The following is a 17,476-nucleotide window of genomic DNA, read 5'->3' as shown; positions in this document are numbered from 1 at the left end:
AGAGTTGGACCTGGGGCCCCTGCTGTGCGACCCTGGGCTCATCACCTGCCTTCTCTGAGCTTCCACCTCACCAAAGTGGGGCCGACAGGACCTGCCTTGCAGGGTTGTGCTGAGGGCATACAGCAGGCACTCACTCTACGCTGTGACCTTGACCGTGGTGCGTAACACCGTCATCGACCCCTGTCCCTGTTCTCAAGAGGTCCGCCTGGAGTGGGCAGTGGGAACAGGCAGGCTCCAGCCCTGTGGGCCTCTGGCCACTGCTCCTCCTGGACGGTCCATGGGGACCACGTGTGCATGGAAGATGGCATCGGGGTCTTGCCTCCCGTGGAAGCCCCACCCCAGCCAGGAACCCACGCAGTCTTTGTGCCCGCCTCCTGCTCTGTGACCTCTGTGACCCCCCTGACCCCCCTGCCTGGCTCAGAGTCCCTGGGCGCTGGGAGCTGGGCACTGTCTTGCCTGCCTCACCCCCAGCCACCAGCTGGGCCCTTCCAAGGCCACCTGGGCAAGGCCCCCCTTGGCACCTTCGCCGTCCCCCCTGCCGGCAGAGCCAAGCTCCCTCCCCCGCTGGCCAGCACCTGCCTGCTCCCCGGGACTCTGTCCCCATCCTCGGCCTGGACAGTCCTTGGGGTGCTGCTCACACCACCGCGCGGCCTCTCTGGCCTTCCAGTGGATTCCCTCCCACTCACACCCATTCTGGGGGCCTCCCTGGGCCTGTCCCAGTGCCGCCGCCTCCAGGCAGCCTTCCCAGACCCCCAGCCAGAGGGAGCCCCGCTGCCTGGCCCCTCGGCTGACGCGCCCCCTTCACCTGGTTAGGGCTATGTGGGCACTTCCTGGCCCTTGAGGTGGACAGACCCAGCTCTAATCTCTTCTCTTCCACAGCCCCAGGCCCGGTGCCCTTCCATCCTGGCCCTGGGTTACCTCCATGTCCCCAGCACCTGGTGACGTGTGGCAGCAAGCTGACCACAAGTGCCCTAGGAGAGCCCAGAGTGGAACAGGAATCTCACCGCCATCTTGGCAGCACCAGGAGGCCCGGGGCAGGTGGAGACCACCGGAAACTCAGGGCAGGGTGGAGGCACAGGCACAGGCACCCAGCACCACCGCACCAGCGTCCCCTGCTGCTGGGGCCCAGGTGAAGCCCACAGACCGGGTGAGGTCAGGAGTCAGGGCCAGGCACTGAACAGCCCTTGAGAGCTGACCACATGGCTGGCTTCATGCCAGGGCTGACTGCCCACCGCCTGATGCCCCACAAAAGGGGACCCGCTGGGGCCGCTCTTCCCCGGGGTGTCTGCTGTCCTGGTGAGGACTAGGGAGGGCCAGGGACTCGGCTGGGAAGACCTGAGGGGTGACGCCCCTCCCCTCAAGGCCCAAGTCCTCTGGGCCCTGCCTGCCGGGCCTCGCCCCCAGCCAGCCTCCTCCCGTGGGCTTCCCACCTGGCACTGCCGCCCGCCAGGCCAGACCCCAGGCTCAGCCACTGCAGGTCCCCAGACCGTGGGGTTCTGATGTCCCTGACCTGGTGGCTCCTCCAGGGCGGCCGTCTCAGCACAGCTGAGCTCCAACCTTGCTTTTCAAGGAGCCAGGAGGAGCCCTGGGGCCCTGTGCTGCCAGAGGCTGGCTGGGGGTCCAAGATGGACAGGGTCAAGGAAATACAGGAATGCATATCCCTGCGTCTCACTTAGGCAGAGGTCTGGAGGAAGCCCCAGCGTGGAAGGGCATTAGACCCCTCCTCTGAGGAGCTCCCGCCCCTGAAAAGCCTCCCAGGGAGCCCTGGAGCTCGGCCGGGGCAGGGGGAGCCACCATCAAGGGGGTCCCAGTGAGCCTTCTGGGAGGGCACAGGATTCCCTGTGGGTGGAGTCCAGGAGGGCTCCCTGGAGGAACCAACATTTTGAAAAAGTTAACAAAATGACCATGCTCTCTTGTGAGAGCACGCACGCTGTGTGAGCTGGGGTCGGTAGCACGTGCATGTGGGGTGTGTGTGGCGTGCACGTGTGGTGGCGTGTGGCGTGCACGTGTGGTGTGCATGTGGCTTGCACGTGTGGCGTGTGTGTGGCATGCGTGTGGCGTGCGTGTGTGACGTGCGTGTGTGACGTGCACGTGTGGCGTGCGTGCTGCAGGTGTGTGCTGTGGGAAGGGTGTGTGTGTGCACGGGCGTGCTGTGCTGTGCTGTGTGTGGCAGGCAAACTCCTGGTGGCCTGGCAGGGGCACAGGTGCCAAGGTGAGGAAGTCAGGGGAGGTCAGAGGTCAGCAGGGCCAGTGCGGTGGCCAGAGGTCTGGGGAGCTGGACACTTTGTGCCTGGGGACCCGGCTGTGGCCGAGGGCGCTCGGGCTGCACTGCGAGGGGATGCGGACTCTCTAGAGGCTCCTGCGGAGCTGGGCCCCCGCTGTCCCGTGCCAGCACTGCCAGCCCCTCCCCTGCATTCTCCTGTGAGCCTCACGATGTCCCGGGCCTTGCCACTTCACAGGGGAGGGGACTGAGGCAGAGGGGACACCTGGCCTGAGGGGTGGAGCAGGACTGGAACCCGGGCCGTGACTCAAAGCCCAGAAAGCCTGCCGAGGAGCTGAGGGCCTGGGGTGCCGGCCACTGAAGCATTCTGTCCCCAGCCTGGCCCGCTGTAGCCACGTGACCCTCGGGCAGATGGAGAGGGGAGCTGGGGGTGATCTGGGCCTGGGGGTGCAGGGGGCTGGCCGGCAGGTGAGCTGGGGGACGCTGGGGGCCAAGCCGGCCTCCTGTCTCGAAGCCACACACAACGGAGGGGGCTCCTCGAGAGAACCACGCTGCGTCAGAGGCCCTGTGGGACCCAGGGGCGTCCCCTCTGCAGCCCAAGCAGCTCGGTGGCCTCTGCCCTCCTGCCCAGCAGAGGGGCGGCTGCCAGGCAGAGGTTGGTTTCCTGTCCCAGGCCCCAGGCAGGCGGCGCCCAGGCCGGCCGCGCTGGAGGCCCGTGCCCTCTGCGGCTCTGCCTCACCTGCGGTGCCCACGGGGGCTCACGGTTACTCACCGGTTACTCATCCCGCCGCCACACCCGCTAATTCCTTTTTTATTTGGTTTTAATGAGCCAAGCCCTCCTGTCCCTCGCCATGGAGACGGGAGGGGGAGGGGATCGGAGTTTGGGAGAATCAACATTGCCTTGGGCCTGGCCAGAGACGAGGCCACGACGGTTCCAAGCGCCTGCTCTCGGTCCGTCCACCTCTCACTCCAGGGAGGGCTGTTGTCCCATTTTTCAGGCCTGCGTGCTGGCCCAGGGGGCGTCCACCTCAGGCCAGAGCGCGCTCGGCGTGAAGGGGAGGGCGGAACAGCCCCAGGCGCCCCGGCTCCTTTCCAGAGGCGCTCCCCAGCCCTGGCGGGTCACCTTGCTCTGACACACTGCAGGACAATTTAGAACCAGCCCCCGGGGCAGCTGCAGACCCTGGGCCCTGTGGCCCTGGCTCGACCACCTGGCTCCCAAGGCCTCAGAGATGACTTCTGGTGTCCTGGCCTGGAACCCAGAGCACACGGCCCCCAGCAGCCTGGTGGCCAAGGAGAGCTGGCCCCGCTGTGGAGGTGAGCACACCCTCAGCACAGTGACAAGGACTGCCAGCCTCTCGCCTCCTGCCTTGGGAGCAGGGCCACTCTGGAGAGTCCCCATCCCCACACCCCAGGCTAGATACAGCCTGACTGCACCCTGCCCTGGATGTCACCTGTCCCCTCAGGCTGCAGGGGCCGTGGACAGGATCCATGACGGATTCTCTGGTGCACCCCCACCCAATGCTGTGTCCCACTTCCTTCCCTGCATCACCCCGTCCCCACAGTAACCCCAGGAAACAGCAGCTGAGCCTCCAAGACAGATGGGGCCCCAGGGCTGCTCCAGGGGCAGCTGGTGCCGGGGGCCTATGGGGGCCAGCCGCTGTCCTGAGCGACCTGGGGTCCCAGAGCCTAGGAGTCCCTCTCAGGACCCACAGCCCACCCGATGCAGGCTGCATCCTCAGGCCCGGAGGCCAGCGGCCGTGCCCAGCAGTAGCCCTGGAGGCTGGCGGGCTGGCCACCCTGAAGACCCTGCCAACCTGTGCAGCCCGCTGACCCTGGGCACCCGGGCAGGTTAGGGAGAGCACCCACACTCCAAGGTCCCAGGCTTGAAGTTCAGGGACGCAGAGAGGGACCTGCCGAAAGACTCGGGGTACAGAGGACGCAGAGCACGGAGCTGTGTGTCCCCGGGGAAGCTGCGCGCCTCTCGGGCCTGTGTCCCCGCTCGCTTGGGAGGCTGGCAAGCCCCACCAGGAGCAAACAGGACAAGCACACCGCCCCGTGCCGCGACGGTGGGTAGGCCAGGACTGGCCAGGCCCACATGTGGTGAAGGACAGGCCCAGGCATCTCCGTGCTTGGCCAGGCCGGGCCGGGAAAGCCTCCTCCTGGCCCTGCCCCGCCAGCCGGGCCCGGCCCTCCCTCCACTCACCTCCTGGGTAAGCCCCGCGCAGCAGAGCAGCAGAGCCTGGGGCGGCCGCTGTGTCGGGGACCCAGGCCTGGGCAGAGGTCACCCAGGGACCGTCCAGCTCAGCTCTTCTCTTCAGGTCATGAAGACTAAGCCCTCGTGGGGGTCCTGGGCAGCACAGGGCAGGCTCAGAGGGAGGCAGACGCAGCCCCACCGTGGGGCTCTGCCGTGGCAGCCAGACCCCGGCACCAGGGCAAGGGGCCTGCCTGGGCCAGAGACGGGGCCTCATCACCTGTATTCCCCACCCCGACCCTGGGGGGACCCTGCAGACCTCTGTGAGAAGCTTCTGGAAAGAACCAGCATGCCCACCAGGCAAAGCAGGCTGGCAGAGAGGGGCCCCGCGCTCCTCGGGCCGAGCTCGCCTCCCAAGCCCAGGCCAGCCCCGCCCCCACTCAAAGCCACCTGCCTCTTCCTAGTGTCCACATTGGGCCACTTATTAGTTTAAGAGAGTCTGGGAGGCAGGAGAGCAAAGGTCATCGGCTCCCCCTTAAAAAGGAAGCCAGGATTGGGAGCCTTAGTGCAGAGGAGGGCCTCAGGGACAGCCCTGTGCCATTTCTCCATCCCCAGCAAAGGTCTGAGGCCCAGAGAGGGTAGTACACTGCCAAAGGCCCACAGCAACTCAGGAAATGGGGGAGCTGGGGCCTAGAGTGACCGAGGTACTGCCACAGACCTGGAGCCTCTAGAGCCCCAGAGTCCCGCTGGAAACTGGGGGTCAGGGGACTCAGCCTGTCACCTCGAATGCCAGCCCAGAACCTAAAACTGGCCAGCTGGGTCTCTCTGTGTCTGTGTGTCCCCACCTGCAAACGAGGATGAGTGCTGCAAGATGGTCAGAAGGGCCACACACAGTCAGAGGTGGCCGGCCGAGCTCCTCGTCCCACAAGTGGCCTGCAGGCGTTTAACAGGTCTGCACAGACCTGGGCACCCCCGCGGCCTGGGCGTGGATCGGGTGCCTGCCCATGGCCAGGCTCCGGCCACCTTCCTCTCCCACCTGCTCCACCCGTTTTTCTTTCATTTTTAATGACATCCTCAACGACCCAATGGTTTTTTTAAAAAGCAAACAATTCTGTTAAAAAATGGTCAAAGGGTCTAATCAGACATTTCTTTTAAAAAATCATAAAAGTGGCCCAAACCTGTGAAAAGATGCCTGTGTTCTGAGCTGTCAGGAAAACCCACCCAGAAGCCACCCGGAGGCCCTTCACAGCCCAGGATGGCTGCGGCCAGAGGCCGGCAGCGGCAAGTGTCTGTGAGACGCGCAGGAGTGGACGCTGTGACTCACAGAGATGGAGCCACACGCCTGGGCCAGCCAGTCCCCAAGGACCAGCACCTGGAGCCACCACACAACGGCCGTCCCACCCCCAGGCATGTGCTCGAGAGACAGGAGGACACGTCCGCACGACGTCCTGGGCACGCGTCCACTGTGGCGGCATCTGTAGCGGCCACCAGCTATTCCTGGGTGACGGACGAAGGTGGTGCAGGCCCAGCAGAGGCTGGGGCATGAGGCGTCCGGGCCTGGGAGGCCGAGCAGAAGGGCCCCGGCCACCGGCGCCTGGAGACTCCGGCGCCTGGAGACTCCGGCGCAGGCAACCCCGGCCACCTGCGGGGCGGCGTGCCGCGTCTCCTCCAGGAGGGTGAAGACATGCGTGCTGTGGCACAGTGGTCACCCTGGAGACCACAGGACCCACCCACACTGTGGGACCACGTGGCAGGTGAGCTGCCGTGAAAACGTGCGTCCTGGGTGGTGCTCGGGGGACTCTGCACTGCATGCCGCTCACTCTCCACCCTCCCACGTGGCCACCAGCATGGACCCAGCCCGAGCTCACGATTAGGCACTGGGCTCAGAAGAGGCAGGTGACTGGCCCACGGTCACACAGCAGGTGAGTTGCTGAGCTGGGGTCCCACCTAGGATCCTGCCACCCCTCACTTGCAGGGACAGGGAAGCACACCCTGCCTCCCACCTCACCGCCCTGGGCCACCTCAGCCGTGACGGCCTCTGACACTCCTCATATGGTCACATTGCTACCATCTGTGTCCTCAGCACCAAAGCTGCTGGCTAAACTGCCCGGAGTCCCAGAGCTGCCACGCCACCTCCACCCGCTTGTCAGCCATCGCCCAAAGCCATGCACGGGCAAGACTGTCACACTGAAGTCCAGGTGCAGACGGCAGGCTGTGAGGACCCCTCTCAGGAAAGGGTGCTGAAGGCAGGCCCTGAATGGTGAGAGAGGCAAGGAACAGTGTTCCAGGCAGAGGGAACAGCACTGCTAAGGCCCTGAGACAGGAATCAGCCGAACACATGCAGCTTGTCCCAGCAGAGAGCAGTGGAGAGGGAAGGGTGGCCATCCTCAGCGGCCAGACTAGGTGGCTCCTAGGAGACATGGCAGGGCAGGGGGAGGGGCATCTGGGACTTCACTCCCAGAAGATGGAGCATCCCAGAGGGTGTTTCTCTGATGTGAGAGAGGTCCACCTCTGGCCAGGTGTATGGCTTTGGCATAAACCAGGAGCCCACAGGAAGGGTGCTGATGGAGGAAGGGGAGGTGAGAAGGGATCAGCCTGTGGACACGGCCTGAGGGCCCAGCCGGGCTTAGGGACAGAGGGGTCCAGAAGGGCTCCCATGTGGGACTGGCCCTGCTGGGGGACAGCGGCCACTAACAGGAGGGCAGAGAGATGGAGTTTGGGTGAAACGGAGGGTGACCTTGGCCGAGGAGAGTTTAAGGTGCTCAAGGACAGCAGGGCCGGCAGGGGCAGCAGGCACTAGAGCTCAGCATCGAGGTGATGGCCCCCGCCTGGCCCTGCCAGCCCAGCCACGTCCAGGTGAGCCGGGCTCCCGTCCTCACTCCTGGGCCTCAGCCTCCTGGGTCACGGGGAAGGCCAAGCGTGGCAGGCTCCTGTTGACCCCCTCGGCAGGCTCTTCTGTTAGGTGGACTCTCCCCAGGAACGGGGCAGAGGGGGCTGCTGGGCTGAGGTAGCAGGGGTGGGCCCTGAGGCACTGGGGGCTGTCCAGCTCCCTGGCCATCTGGGCCCCTGCCCCACCCCAGCCCACTGGGTCCCTGGGACCCTCAGGTCTGGCTTGGTCCCACATGATTAGTTACAGGCGGAAACTTTGGGATGGAGGGAGGTGAAGCCATCCCCAGGCCCCACGGGCAGCTCCTGAGTCGTCCAGCCGAGCTGGGCAGTGCAGGGAAGCTCAGAGACCCAGGTGTGGCCCAGTCTGTCCCTCTGTGGCTGCCCACACCCTGGCCTGGCCCCTCAGCCCCAGCCTGGGTCAGTCATAGGACCTGGGGGTGCAGATTCCTGCCTGAGCAGGTCTCGGATCTGTGTCCCCACAGACTCGGGCCACTCGTCCCCATCTGTGTTCCACCTGGTGAGGGCAGGGCAGGGCGGGCTGCCTCGCACCCACGCCTGATGACACCCCTGCTGCACGGGGCCAGTGAGACCTGCACACACCACAGGGAGAGCTATCGGGGACAGGCTGGCCGGGCGACAGGTAGGAAGGGCACAGTCTGCCCCATGCAGCTGTCACACACCCTCCAAGGTCAGGCCTGACTCTGGGCCAGGGCATACAGTGGGCGGGCAAAGGCCTGTGTGCATGGGAACGTGTGTGCACATGTAAGGGTGCGTGCCTGCGTGTGCGCCTGTGTGTGTGCCTGTGTGTGTACCTGTGTGTACCTGTGTGTACACCTGTGTGTGCCTGCATGTGTATGTGTGTGCCTGTGTGTGCTTGTGTGTGCCTATATGTGCCTGTGTGTGCACCTGTGTGTGTGCCTGCGTGTGTCTGTGTGTGCTTTGTGCACTCAGCACGTGTGCCTATGTGTGTGCCTGCATGTGCCTGTGCATGCCTGTGTATGCCTATGTGTGTCTGTGTGTGCACCTGTGTGTATGCCTGTGTGTATGCCTATGTGTGTGTGCCTGCGTGTACCTGTGTGTGTGTGCCTGCGCGTGCCTGTGTGTGCTTGTGTGTGCACCTGTGTGTGCCTGCATGTGCCTGTGTGCACTCAGCGCGTGTGCCTGTATGTGTCTGTGCATGCCTGTGCGTGCCTGTGTGTGCACCTGTATGTGCCTGTGTGTGCACCTATGTGTGTACCTGCATGTGCCTGCGTGTGCCTGTGTGTGCCTGCATGCGCCTGTGTGTGCACCTGTGTGTGCCTGCGTGTGCCTGCGTATGCCTGCGTGTGCACCTGTGTGTGCCTGCGTGTGCCTGCGTGTGCCTGTATATGCCTGTGTATGCCTGCGTGTGCACCTGTGTGTGCCTGTATATGCCTGTGTATGCCTGCGTGTGCACCTGTGTGTGCCTGTATATGCCTGTGTATGCCTGCGTGTGCACCTGTGTGTGCCTGTATATGCCTGTGTATGCCTGCGTGTGCATCTGTGTGTGCCTGTGTGTGCCTGTGTGTGCACCTGTGTGTACCTGCATGTGCCTGAGTGTGCCTGCGTGTGTCTGTGTGTGCCTGTGCACTCAGGGCATGTGCACTGCCCTCTCTCTCCAATCTTCCCATCTGTCTGTCCGTCATGCCTTCTCTGCGTCTCCATGTCCCTGTGTCCCCTCTGTCCCCGTCTCCGCAGCCCTGCCCACCCCCACCGGGCTCGGCTGAGTCACTGTCTCCACACCAAGCTCTTCCCTGCCGTCGTCATAAACAGAGCCCTTGGGAAGAGTCGTGCCAGGTCCGAACACGCCGGCACACCCGCGCCCCGGGCCTTTGTTCCGAGCGGCGGGCACAGCAGCCCTCACACGCAGCGCAGCCCCTGGGTGGGTCATGCTCCGGCTGTGCGTGGGGGCACCAGACCCGAGTGTATGGGACCTGGAGGCCACGCGGGGCGGAGACAGTGTTGGGCTGGTGCCCAGGGTCTGCGTCCTGCGCTGGCCTCTGGACCTTCCCCTGGGAGACCCCTCCTGGGCTGCAGCCTCGCCCTGGCCAGTGCGGACCTTCAGGAGGCCCCCTCTCTCTTTCTGGCCTAGTGACCTAATCAGCCACTGCCCGTTTGTGGTGACACCAGAGTCCACTTCCTGCCTGGGCTGGTCCCCCAGGCCTCCCTGTTCCTGGACCCTATCGGGCGGTCCAGCAGGGGCTCCGGGCTGGACTACCAGCTCCTCCGGTCCCTGCAGGTGGGAGCCTCAGGTCCCCGCCGACAACCTGCGGCCACAGAACCTGAAGCCAGCAGTTTGTCACAGAGCCCCGCCCACAGTGGGGGACTCGGGAGACACTACAGTTTACAAAAGAAGTGTCAAAACTGGTGGCCAGGGTCAGACCAGGAGACGTCTGAGGCAGGGTCCTGCTCTTCTGAGGGAGAGGGCCCTGCCCACCCTGTGATCCACGTCCTGCCTCAGTGGACCAGAGGGCCAAGCCCAGAATCCTTGTCCAGGGCCTTCCCTCGGGGGCAGTGCTGCACTGACCAAGTGGGGCCTTCCTGCCCCCCATTCTAAGAAGCCCAAGTCCTGGCTCAGCCCCTCCTGTACAGGTGGAATCTGGGCCCCGGGGACCGAGGCTGTGCTCCAGGTCACCCACTGGGAGCTGAGCAGCCCAGGTGGGTCTCCCAGAGGACAGGCCACCACCCAGCCCACAGCACCCAGGTGCTGCACTCCAGGTGACCACCCACCGAGGGTCCACCCTGGCCTCCCCCACGCCCCTCAGGACGGACCTCCCAGGTGACTGGTCTTCCAGCAGAGGGGCAGACTCCCCGTGGAGCCAGAGGTGTCCTCACAGCTGAGCAGGAAGTGGCTGGGTGGCCACTTGACCTTCCAGCTCCCAACTGTCCCAGAGTCCTGGCTGCCTGGACCCCGAGCCTCAGAGATGTCTGTTCTGCTGCCTCTGGCTGGCCCTGGACCAGGGTGGGTTGAGCACAGTGCACAGGAAGCTGGGTCCTCAGGCCTGGACATGGCCAGTGTGACACTGGGACCCAGCAAGCACTGCGTCCCCCTGCCAGCAGCCCAAGCTCCCAGGGCACTCTAGGCACAGCCCTGGTCCGGCATGCAGCAGGTGCTCAATGCATGCTGAATGACAACAGGGCTATGAAGGGAGCTATCCCCGCACCCCTGCCCTGACTGTCCTCAGGAAGCAGACGACCTCTACCTCAGACTGCCCCACCCCATTCTAGAAGACTCCCCTGGGAAGACACTGTCAGGCCTGGATTCAAATGTCCCCTCTGTCCTGACAGGTGACTTGGGGCTACTCCTGTCCCCTCTGAGAGCAGTGTCACCCAGCAAATCTCAAGTGAGGCACACTGAAGATTTTCTACAAGTCACACTAAGAGCTGGGGAAATAGCAGGTGAACTTAATTGGATAATATTTTATTTGGCAACATATTAAATGCTTTCACCCCAACACACGGTCACATGGGATCAATAGTGCGGTTGTGCAGTTTTACGTGCCGTCGGGGTGTGCGTCTCCAGCGCCCACCACGTCTCGCCCACGGCTTGCACCAAGTACCAGCGCCCCTCCATCAGAGAGGCTGGTGGCCACCTGAGGAGATGGCAGCCTATCCTTCCTGGAGATAGTGCCACCGCTCCCCTGGTCTGCAAAGCCCCACAGGGTCGTAAGAGAATGCGTCCCAGAGCCAGCCCTCTCTAGCCCAGGGCCCCTCGCATCTCAGTCACTCCAAGATGTGTCCATCTGCCCCCGTGTCGCCCAGTGCCCGAGGCCTTCCCTGAGCCTGGCTGCTGTGGCCCTGGGCTCGGGGCCCCAGCAGGCCTTGGGAAGCCTCCCGAGTGGAGTCACCCCGGAGCCAGCAGGAGTGGAAGAGCTGCACCCGGCCCGAGGCCGCTCACGTGAGCCCGGATTAGGGCGGCCCTATGCCTGGTCATGTCTGAGGCCGGCACATGACGGGTAGGACTCCCTGTTCCCTGGCAGCCGTGAAGCTGGGGCTGCACGCAGTCAGGGCCAGGCCTGGGCTCATGGGTCCTGGGGGCTCAGCTCAGAGGGGCTGGAGGGCCCGGGGGGACCTACTCAGGCCAGGTGCTCAGCGCTGCCCTGCCCCCTCCTCCAGCCCCAGGCCTCCCAGTGCCCATGGCCCTCAAAGGTCCTGTAGTTCCAGGGAAATCCGTCAACTTCCAGGCCTCCCAGCCTCAGCACATGCCCCGTCCCTGGAGCCCGACCCAGGGTTCCCCTCGGCCTCACTCCCTCCAGGAAGCCCTGGTGAGAAGCCAACTTGACCATGCTGCCCACTAGACTGCCTTTCCAGGTGCCCTGGGGACCCAAGTCTGACGGACGCCCCTGGAATACAGGTATCCTCACTGTGCTCCTCCCCACCGCACAGAACACGGCTGCACTGGGACCCATCCTCCCCAGGCTCAGTCCCAGTCAACGGAAGAGACACTGGCGGGCGCTCGGGCCACAAGCTTTCGGCAGGAAACGGGATGGAGGCTGCCGGGGGAGACCGAGTCAGTGGACGAGGCCTGGCATGGGCCTCGACCTCCTGAGAACAGCGATGCACACCACAGGACCCCAGGGCAAGGCCAGTGCCAGGTGGTCATGTGAAGGCCTGTCCACGGCGTGGTGAGCCCCGCACCAGCCACCCCTCCCACCAGTGGAAGGTGGGGGCTCGCACAGGGGTGGACTGACTTTCAGGGGGTTTCCTGTGTGCACTCAAGAGTCAGGCCTGGCCCAAGGTCACAGCAAGGCCTGAGGGGGCTATCCCCCTCTTAGGGCCAATCATTAATTGGCACTGCTTGGGTAGCTGCCCCCACAAGTGCCCCGGCTGCCTGCCAGCTCCTGTCCTGGCTCAGCACCCAGCACACCTCTGACGTGGGCCATCCTATGCCTAGCCACTGGCTGCTCGTGACTCCCGGGAGCTGAGCCCTGGGACGAGAAGGTGCCCGGTCAGGAGGTGACACAGGGCCCGGCAGGATTCCTGCCATGGACCTCAGCCCCCTGGGCCTGCAGCCAGAGCCCTCCTGGCTGAGCCTGGGCCTTCGTCCCGGGGGAAGCCAGGAGCTCACTCCTGGGTTGAGCTGGCCCGGGCCAAGGCTATGGGGATGAAGCCGCAGGACGTGAGAGGATCCAGCAAAGGTGAAAGGGTGACCAGGGTCACCAGTCACAAAAAGGCAGAGCAGAGCAGGGGCCTCCCAGGCCAGGCGGAGAAGTGGGAAGCCTGGCCTGCTCAGGGGGTACTGAGAAGCCACACGGCTGGGCCAAGGGTGAGGTCTGGGAGGGAGCCACTCAGACCCCAGGCTCAGGAGCTAACTTTATCCTAGGACAACAGGGAGCTACTGCAGGCTCTGGAGGAAGGTAGCAACCTGGCACAGCTTTTGATTGATGGGGGCTAATGCCAAGGAGGGGTGGACCAGAGAAGCAGGCCCAGCAGTGGCCATGGGGCAGAGCGCAGGTTGGATAGCACAAGTGACAACAGGTTCCTGCTGTGAAGGAGGAGTCAGGTGGGCGAGAGGCTGGACCTGGCAGGCTTAATCAGTGGGCAGCGAGATGCTGAGTCGCACAGCCAGAGGTCCCCACGGGTCAGTGGGACTTGGATTCACAGGGAAGACTGAGTCAGTGGAGAGACGGGCCAGGTGCGCCTGGAGGTGGGTCTCCCCCAGCCAGGGCTGAGGCCAAGGAGGAGGAGTCGGGGAGACTGAAGAGGCCCAGGCCGGGGAGCTAGGCCCCGCCCAGACAAGGGAGAGGGGCTGGGCAGCTGCCCGGGGTCCCCACCGGCCGGCCTGGACCAGGAGCACTGGCGGGGGAGAAGGGAGCTGGGAGGGAGGGCCACCCACTGAGCCACTCGGCCACACTCGCCTGCAGCTCGTGGAGGTGGGAGGGGCGTCCTGGGTTGGCTCTCGGGAGCATTCCTGGGTGGGGACCCCGGAAGGGACCACCATGCCAGTCACACCTGGGCCCAGGGGCACTCGGGTGCAAGCGGCTCACGTGGCTGCCCTGTCTCGAAGGAAGGGTGGCTTTGATAGGCTGGCTCCAGCCCCTCCTGTGGGTCTCCGCTCCTGTTGGCCTCAAGACCACTCCCCAAGAAGGAGCAGGGGGCCACTCAGCAAAGGTGACCTGGGTGGCACCACAGTGTTCTCCACGGGGGTGGGCAGCTGTGGGGGCCAGCGTCACTGCTGCAGGACAGTGCACCAGGAGAGGCTCAGGGTGACCACTGTGTCCTTTGCCCCTCTGTCCCAGGTGTCAAATGCAGTCCAAGCTCCCACCCCAGTCCCAAGGCTCAGGATAGTGTCCATGTCATCGTGAACACGATGGGGCACCGAGGATGACCAGAAGGGGTGGCAGACACCTGGTCCACCCCAGCTCTGCCTGGTGCAGACCAAGGACAGCAGGACCCCACCACCGGCCTCAGCCTGCCCAGGTGTGGGCGGGGGGCAAGGGGACACCCTGCGCGTCCTGAACACAGGGGATACCGCACTGAGATGGTCAGTTCCACGTTATGTGACTTCACCTCATTAAACAAGCAGACTTGCTGACACCCCAAGTGGACAGGGACTGGCAAGAGGNCTTGGGTGGGCTCCCCTCGGGCTCCCCTCCCTCCCCGCCCTCCCCTGCGTCTCCCTATCTGAGAAACGGGCACCGTGAAGCCTGCCACCAGGGCTGTGGGCCAGGAAGGGGCCTTGGGGACCCACGGACAGTGCGACAGCAGAGGCCCGTCACTCTGACTTCCACGATCCGGGACTGCCTGCTGTCACCACACCAGAGGCCTGCCCCTGCCCAGCCAGCGCCACCCCTGCTCTGCCATGGCTGCCCTCCGCCCAAGCCAGAGCACCCCCAGCCCCCCACAACCTCACACAGAAAACTACATCACCCCCGTTTTCCGAAGCACAGAGAGACAAGTGGCCCGCCAGGCTGGGCCCGCACACAGCAGGACACCTGCCCACTTGGGGAAGTGCAGGCCCCACCTTCCCGCTCCTCCCTGTCCTCACCTCACCCCAGGAGCGCCCTCGCGCACAGCCTGGCCCCATGAGGCCGCCCCGGCCCCAGACACAGTGTGTCCCAGGGACAGTCCAGGTCTGGGTCCTCCTGGTGCCCCTCACCAAGCCAGGAGAAGGCCTCAGGGAGAGGACGCCAGAGCACCGGTCAGTGGGAGGCGTGAGCAGATAGCACCATGGGGCCTGGCCTGCAGTGTGCCATGGGTGACTGCCCCCTTCCCCTGGCCCAAGGACCAGCCGCGGGCCCCAGGCTCCTTACCTACTCGGAGCTCTTGTCCAAAGACGGTCTTCTCACCAAGGGCGGAGCAGTTCCAGCGCCCAAAGCGGAACTGGTACTGGCACTCGTTGATGCCCATCTGCGCCCCCTCCCCGATCACAATGATGGCATCGGGCCGGCTCTGGCAGATGGCGCGCTGCCGCGGAGCCAAGCCGGGAATCTTGTTGCAGATGATGTTGGCTCCCAGGGCCACGACGGACGACAGTGCTCTGTGGAGGCAAGGGGGAGACGGAGGCCGTGAGGCCGGGGACAGGGCACCCGCCTCCCCACCCGGCCTCCGCTCAGCCTGGCAGTGAGTCTTCACCAAGCACCTCCCACGTGCCAAGTCCTGCCCAGCAGTGAGCAGCAGGTCCCTGCCCTCGAGGGCCACTTGCCACAGCACCACGCCCAGGCCCTCCCGGCTCCAGATTGCAGGAACCACAGAATCACAGCCCCTCGACATGCAGACACCGGGACCCCCGACCCTGCAGGTCAGAGACCCTCACTCCTGGGACTCGACGGCCCCCACTCAGCACATCTGCCCGGCCCCCAAGCCGCAGCGCTGCCTCTGCGCCACCATCCACCCACTCACTCCCTCTCGCACCCCGTGGGCCGCCAGGCGGGCTGCTGGGCAGGCCCACTCACAGGCCACCAGCACCAGCCCACAGGTGACCTCGGGAGGGCAGCCCAAGCCTGGTTTCCACAGCCTCTAAGACACCCGTCCCCACCACCACACAGGCTCAGACGAGCGCAGGAGGAAGCTGCCCCCAGGAGGGCCACCGCAGCCTCTGGGTGACCAGCTGCTCGGGGCAGAAACAGAGGGCAGTGAACTGAGCACCTACTATGTGCTGTCCTCGGGGCGCCCCTTGCCCCCTGGGGGCACCTGGGTGATGAACCTCCTGGCAGCCCCGGCAGGAAGCCTCTTGCCAGTCCCTGTCCACTTGGGGTGTCAGCAAGTCTGCTTGTTTAATGAGGTGAAGTCACATAACGTGGAACTGACCATCTCAGTGCGGTATCCCCTGTGTTCAGGACGCGCAGGGTGTCCCCTTGCCCCCCGCCCGTCCATCACCCCAAGAGGAAGCTCCGTGCCCCTCGGCCGTCCCTCCCTGCTCCTGCCTGGCCCTGGCGGGTCCCATGGCTGCCTGTCACCGTGGAAACACAACACGGCCCTTTTGTGAGGGCTCCTCCACGGAGCACCCTGCTTTGAAACTCCCTCCACACCGCGGCCCTCGGCCCTGTTTCATACTTTTTTAAGGCTGAATACTATTCCGAGGCACAGGGGCCAAGTCCCATCCGTCTGTTCCCCTAAAGGGACTCGGTGATTTCCACCGCGGCGTGGGGCGCGGCTGCGGCCGGAGCAGGTTTCCTCTGGGCTCCTGTTTTCCGCCTCCCTGGCAGGTGCCTAGGAGCGGAGCTGCTGGACTGTGTGGTAATTCTTTCGTCTTCTGGGGAGTTGCCAAACTGTTCTCCACAGCGGCTGGGCCGACTTTGGGTCTCAAGAAGGGCCGGACAGGCCAGGCGGGCTGCTTCCAAAACAGCAGGCCAGGCCTCCGGGGCGCGGCCCAGCGTGGGAGGGGGCCACCTCCAGGCCCGGTCCCCAGGGCCTGCCCGTTCTTGAGAGAAGAGCAGTGTTTTTCCAGGATACTGAGCACCAAGGCAGCTGGACGGTCCCCGTGTGGCCCGAGCCCCCAGCACGTGCTGCAGCCGAGCCCAGTGACACTCAATCCTCTGGCCCCGCCTGTCCGCCCCACCGGATAATCTGGCCAAGATCCCCCTGGGTCTCCCACGGGCACAATGGGCAGACACGCCCCAGGCTGGCGTAGAGGAAGGGCATCTGGACGGGTGGGGCTGGGAGCGGGCTGGAATCTGGGGAATTCAGCCCAAGGTAACCGTAGATCCTTGGAAACGGCCGAGAGATGGATGGGAACCCAGCCGGGCACCAGCCGCCACCTTAAGTTGGAGCCACTCCAGGTCCTGGTTCTGGACCTAAAGGATGCTCTCGTTCCCCAGTTCTCCCCATAGGCTCAGGACACAAGCCCCCGCTGTCTGCTGGAGTCCAGCCAGGGGACCCTAAAGGACCCTGGGAGCAGCAGAGGACCATTGCAATGGCCCCAGCCCTGGTCTCCCTCCTCCAGACAGCACCCACCGAGGACTCCAGCCGCACCCCATCTGATCAGGTCACCGCCCACCCTCGTTGCCCTTCACCTACAATCAGAGGCCCCAGGGTCTGGCCTCTGATGACCTCCCGCTGTCCCACCTCCCACCATGCTGTGTCTGCAGGGCCCTCTGCCTGGAGGCTGCCCCCCCCATCTGTCTGGAAATCCCCACTTCCCTTCCAGAGCCAGGGACAGCCCCTCTGTGTCCAAACTCGGCCCTCGGCACTGAGGCCAGCAGTGACCCCTCAGTGCCTATGTCCAACCCAGCTCCTCAAGCAGAACAGGGCCAACCTGGGCTGCATCCTGGTCTCAGCAGAGGCCCATGTGGGGTCCCCGAGCCTCTGTGGGGTGGGCAAGCACCCCACCAATGAACAAGGGAGTCCCCAGAAGCTCACCAGAGGCAAATCAACAGCAAGAAGACAAACTCCCCAGTTTTAAAGGGGCCTTAGAGAGACGTTTCCTAAAAGGTCCACCAACGGCCAGCCAAGCACCTGAGAGTGACCAGCCACACTCATCATGAGGGAACTGCTGCCACCCTAGATAACAAGTGTTGGCGAGGACCTGGGGAAACTGGAGCCCTCCCAGACTGCAGCGAGAGCAGGAAACCCAGTGGCCTCTGCACACAGCAGTTTGGCAGAGAGTTAAAGTTAAACATCGAGTTACCCAGAAATTTTTCTTGTTGGCATAGAACCAAAAGAATTGAATGAAACAGGTGTTTAAACAAAGCCTTATATATGAATGTTCGTGGTAG

The 17,476-nt window shown here is 64.4% G+C and overlaps 1 protein-coding gene across 1 annotated transcript in view; it reads right to left on the bottom strand.

Moving 5' to 3' along the window:
- Wnt7b (Wnt family member 7B) overlaps positions 1-17,476 on the bottom strand; it is a 39,699-nt gene that overhangs the window by 8,132 nt on the left and 14,091 nt on the right. The window contains exons 2-3 of the mRNA XM_048802973.1: positions 14,489-14,799; positions 4,425-4,568 (exon numbers count right to left, since the gene is read on the bottom strand). Of these exons, the coding sequence (XP_048658930.1) occupies positions 4,425-4,568; positions 14,489-14,669 (325 nt within the window). The 5' untranslated portion in view covers positions 14,670-14,799. The remainder of the gene's footprint in view (positions 1-4,424; positions 4,569-14,488; positions 14,800-17,476) is intronic.

This window comes from Marmota marmota, unplaced genomic scaffold (genome assembly GCF_001458135.2).
Source record: "Marmota marmota marmota unplaced genomic scaffold, marMar, whole genome shotgun sequence".
NCBI lineage: Eukaryota > Metazoa > Chordata > Mammalia > Rodentia > Sciuridae > Marmota > Marmota marmota.
The sequence above is the reverse complement of the archived record's forward strand: the minus strand, read 5'-3'. Positions and strand labels throughout refer to the sequence as shown.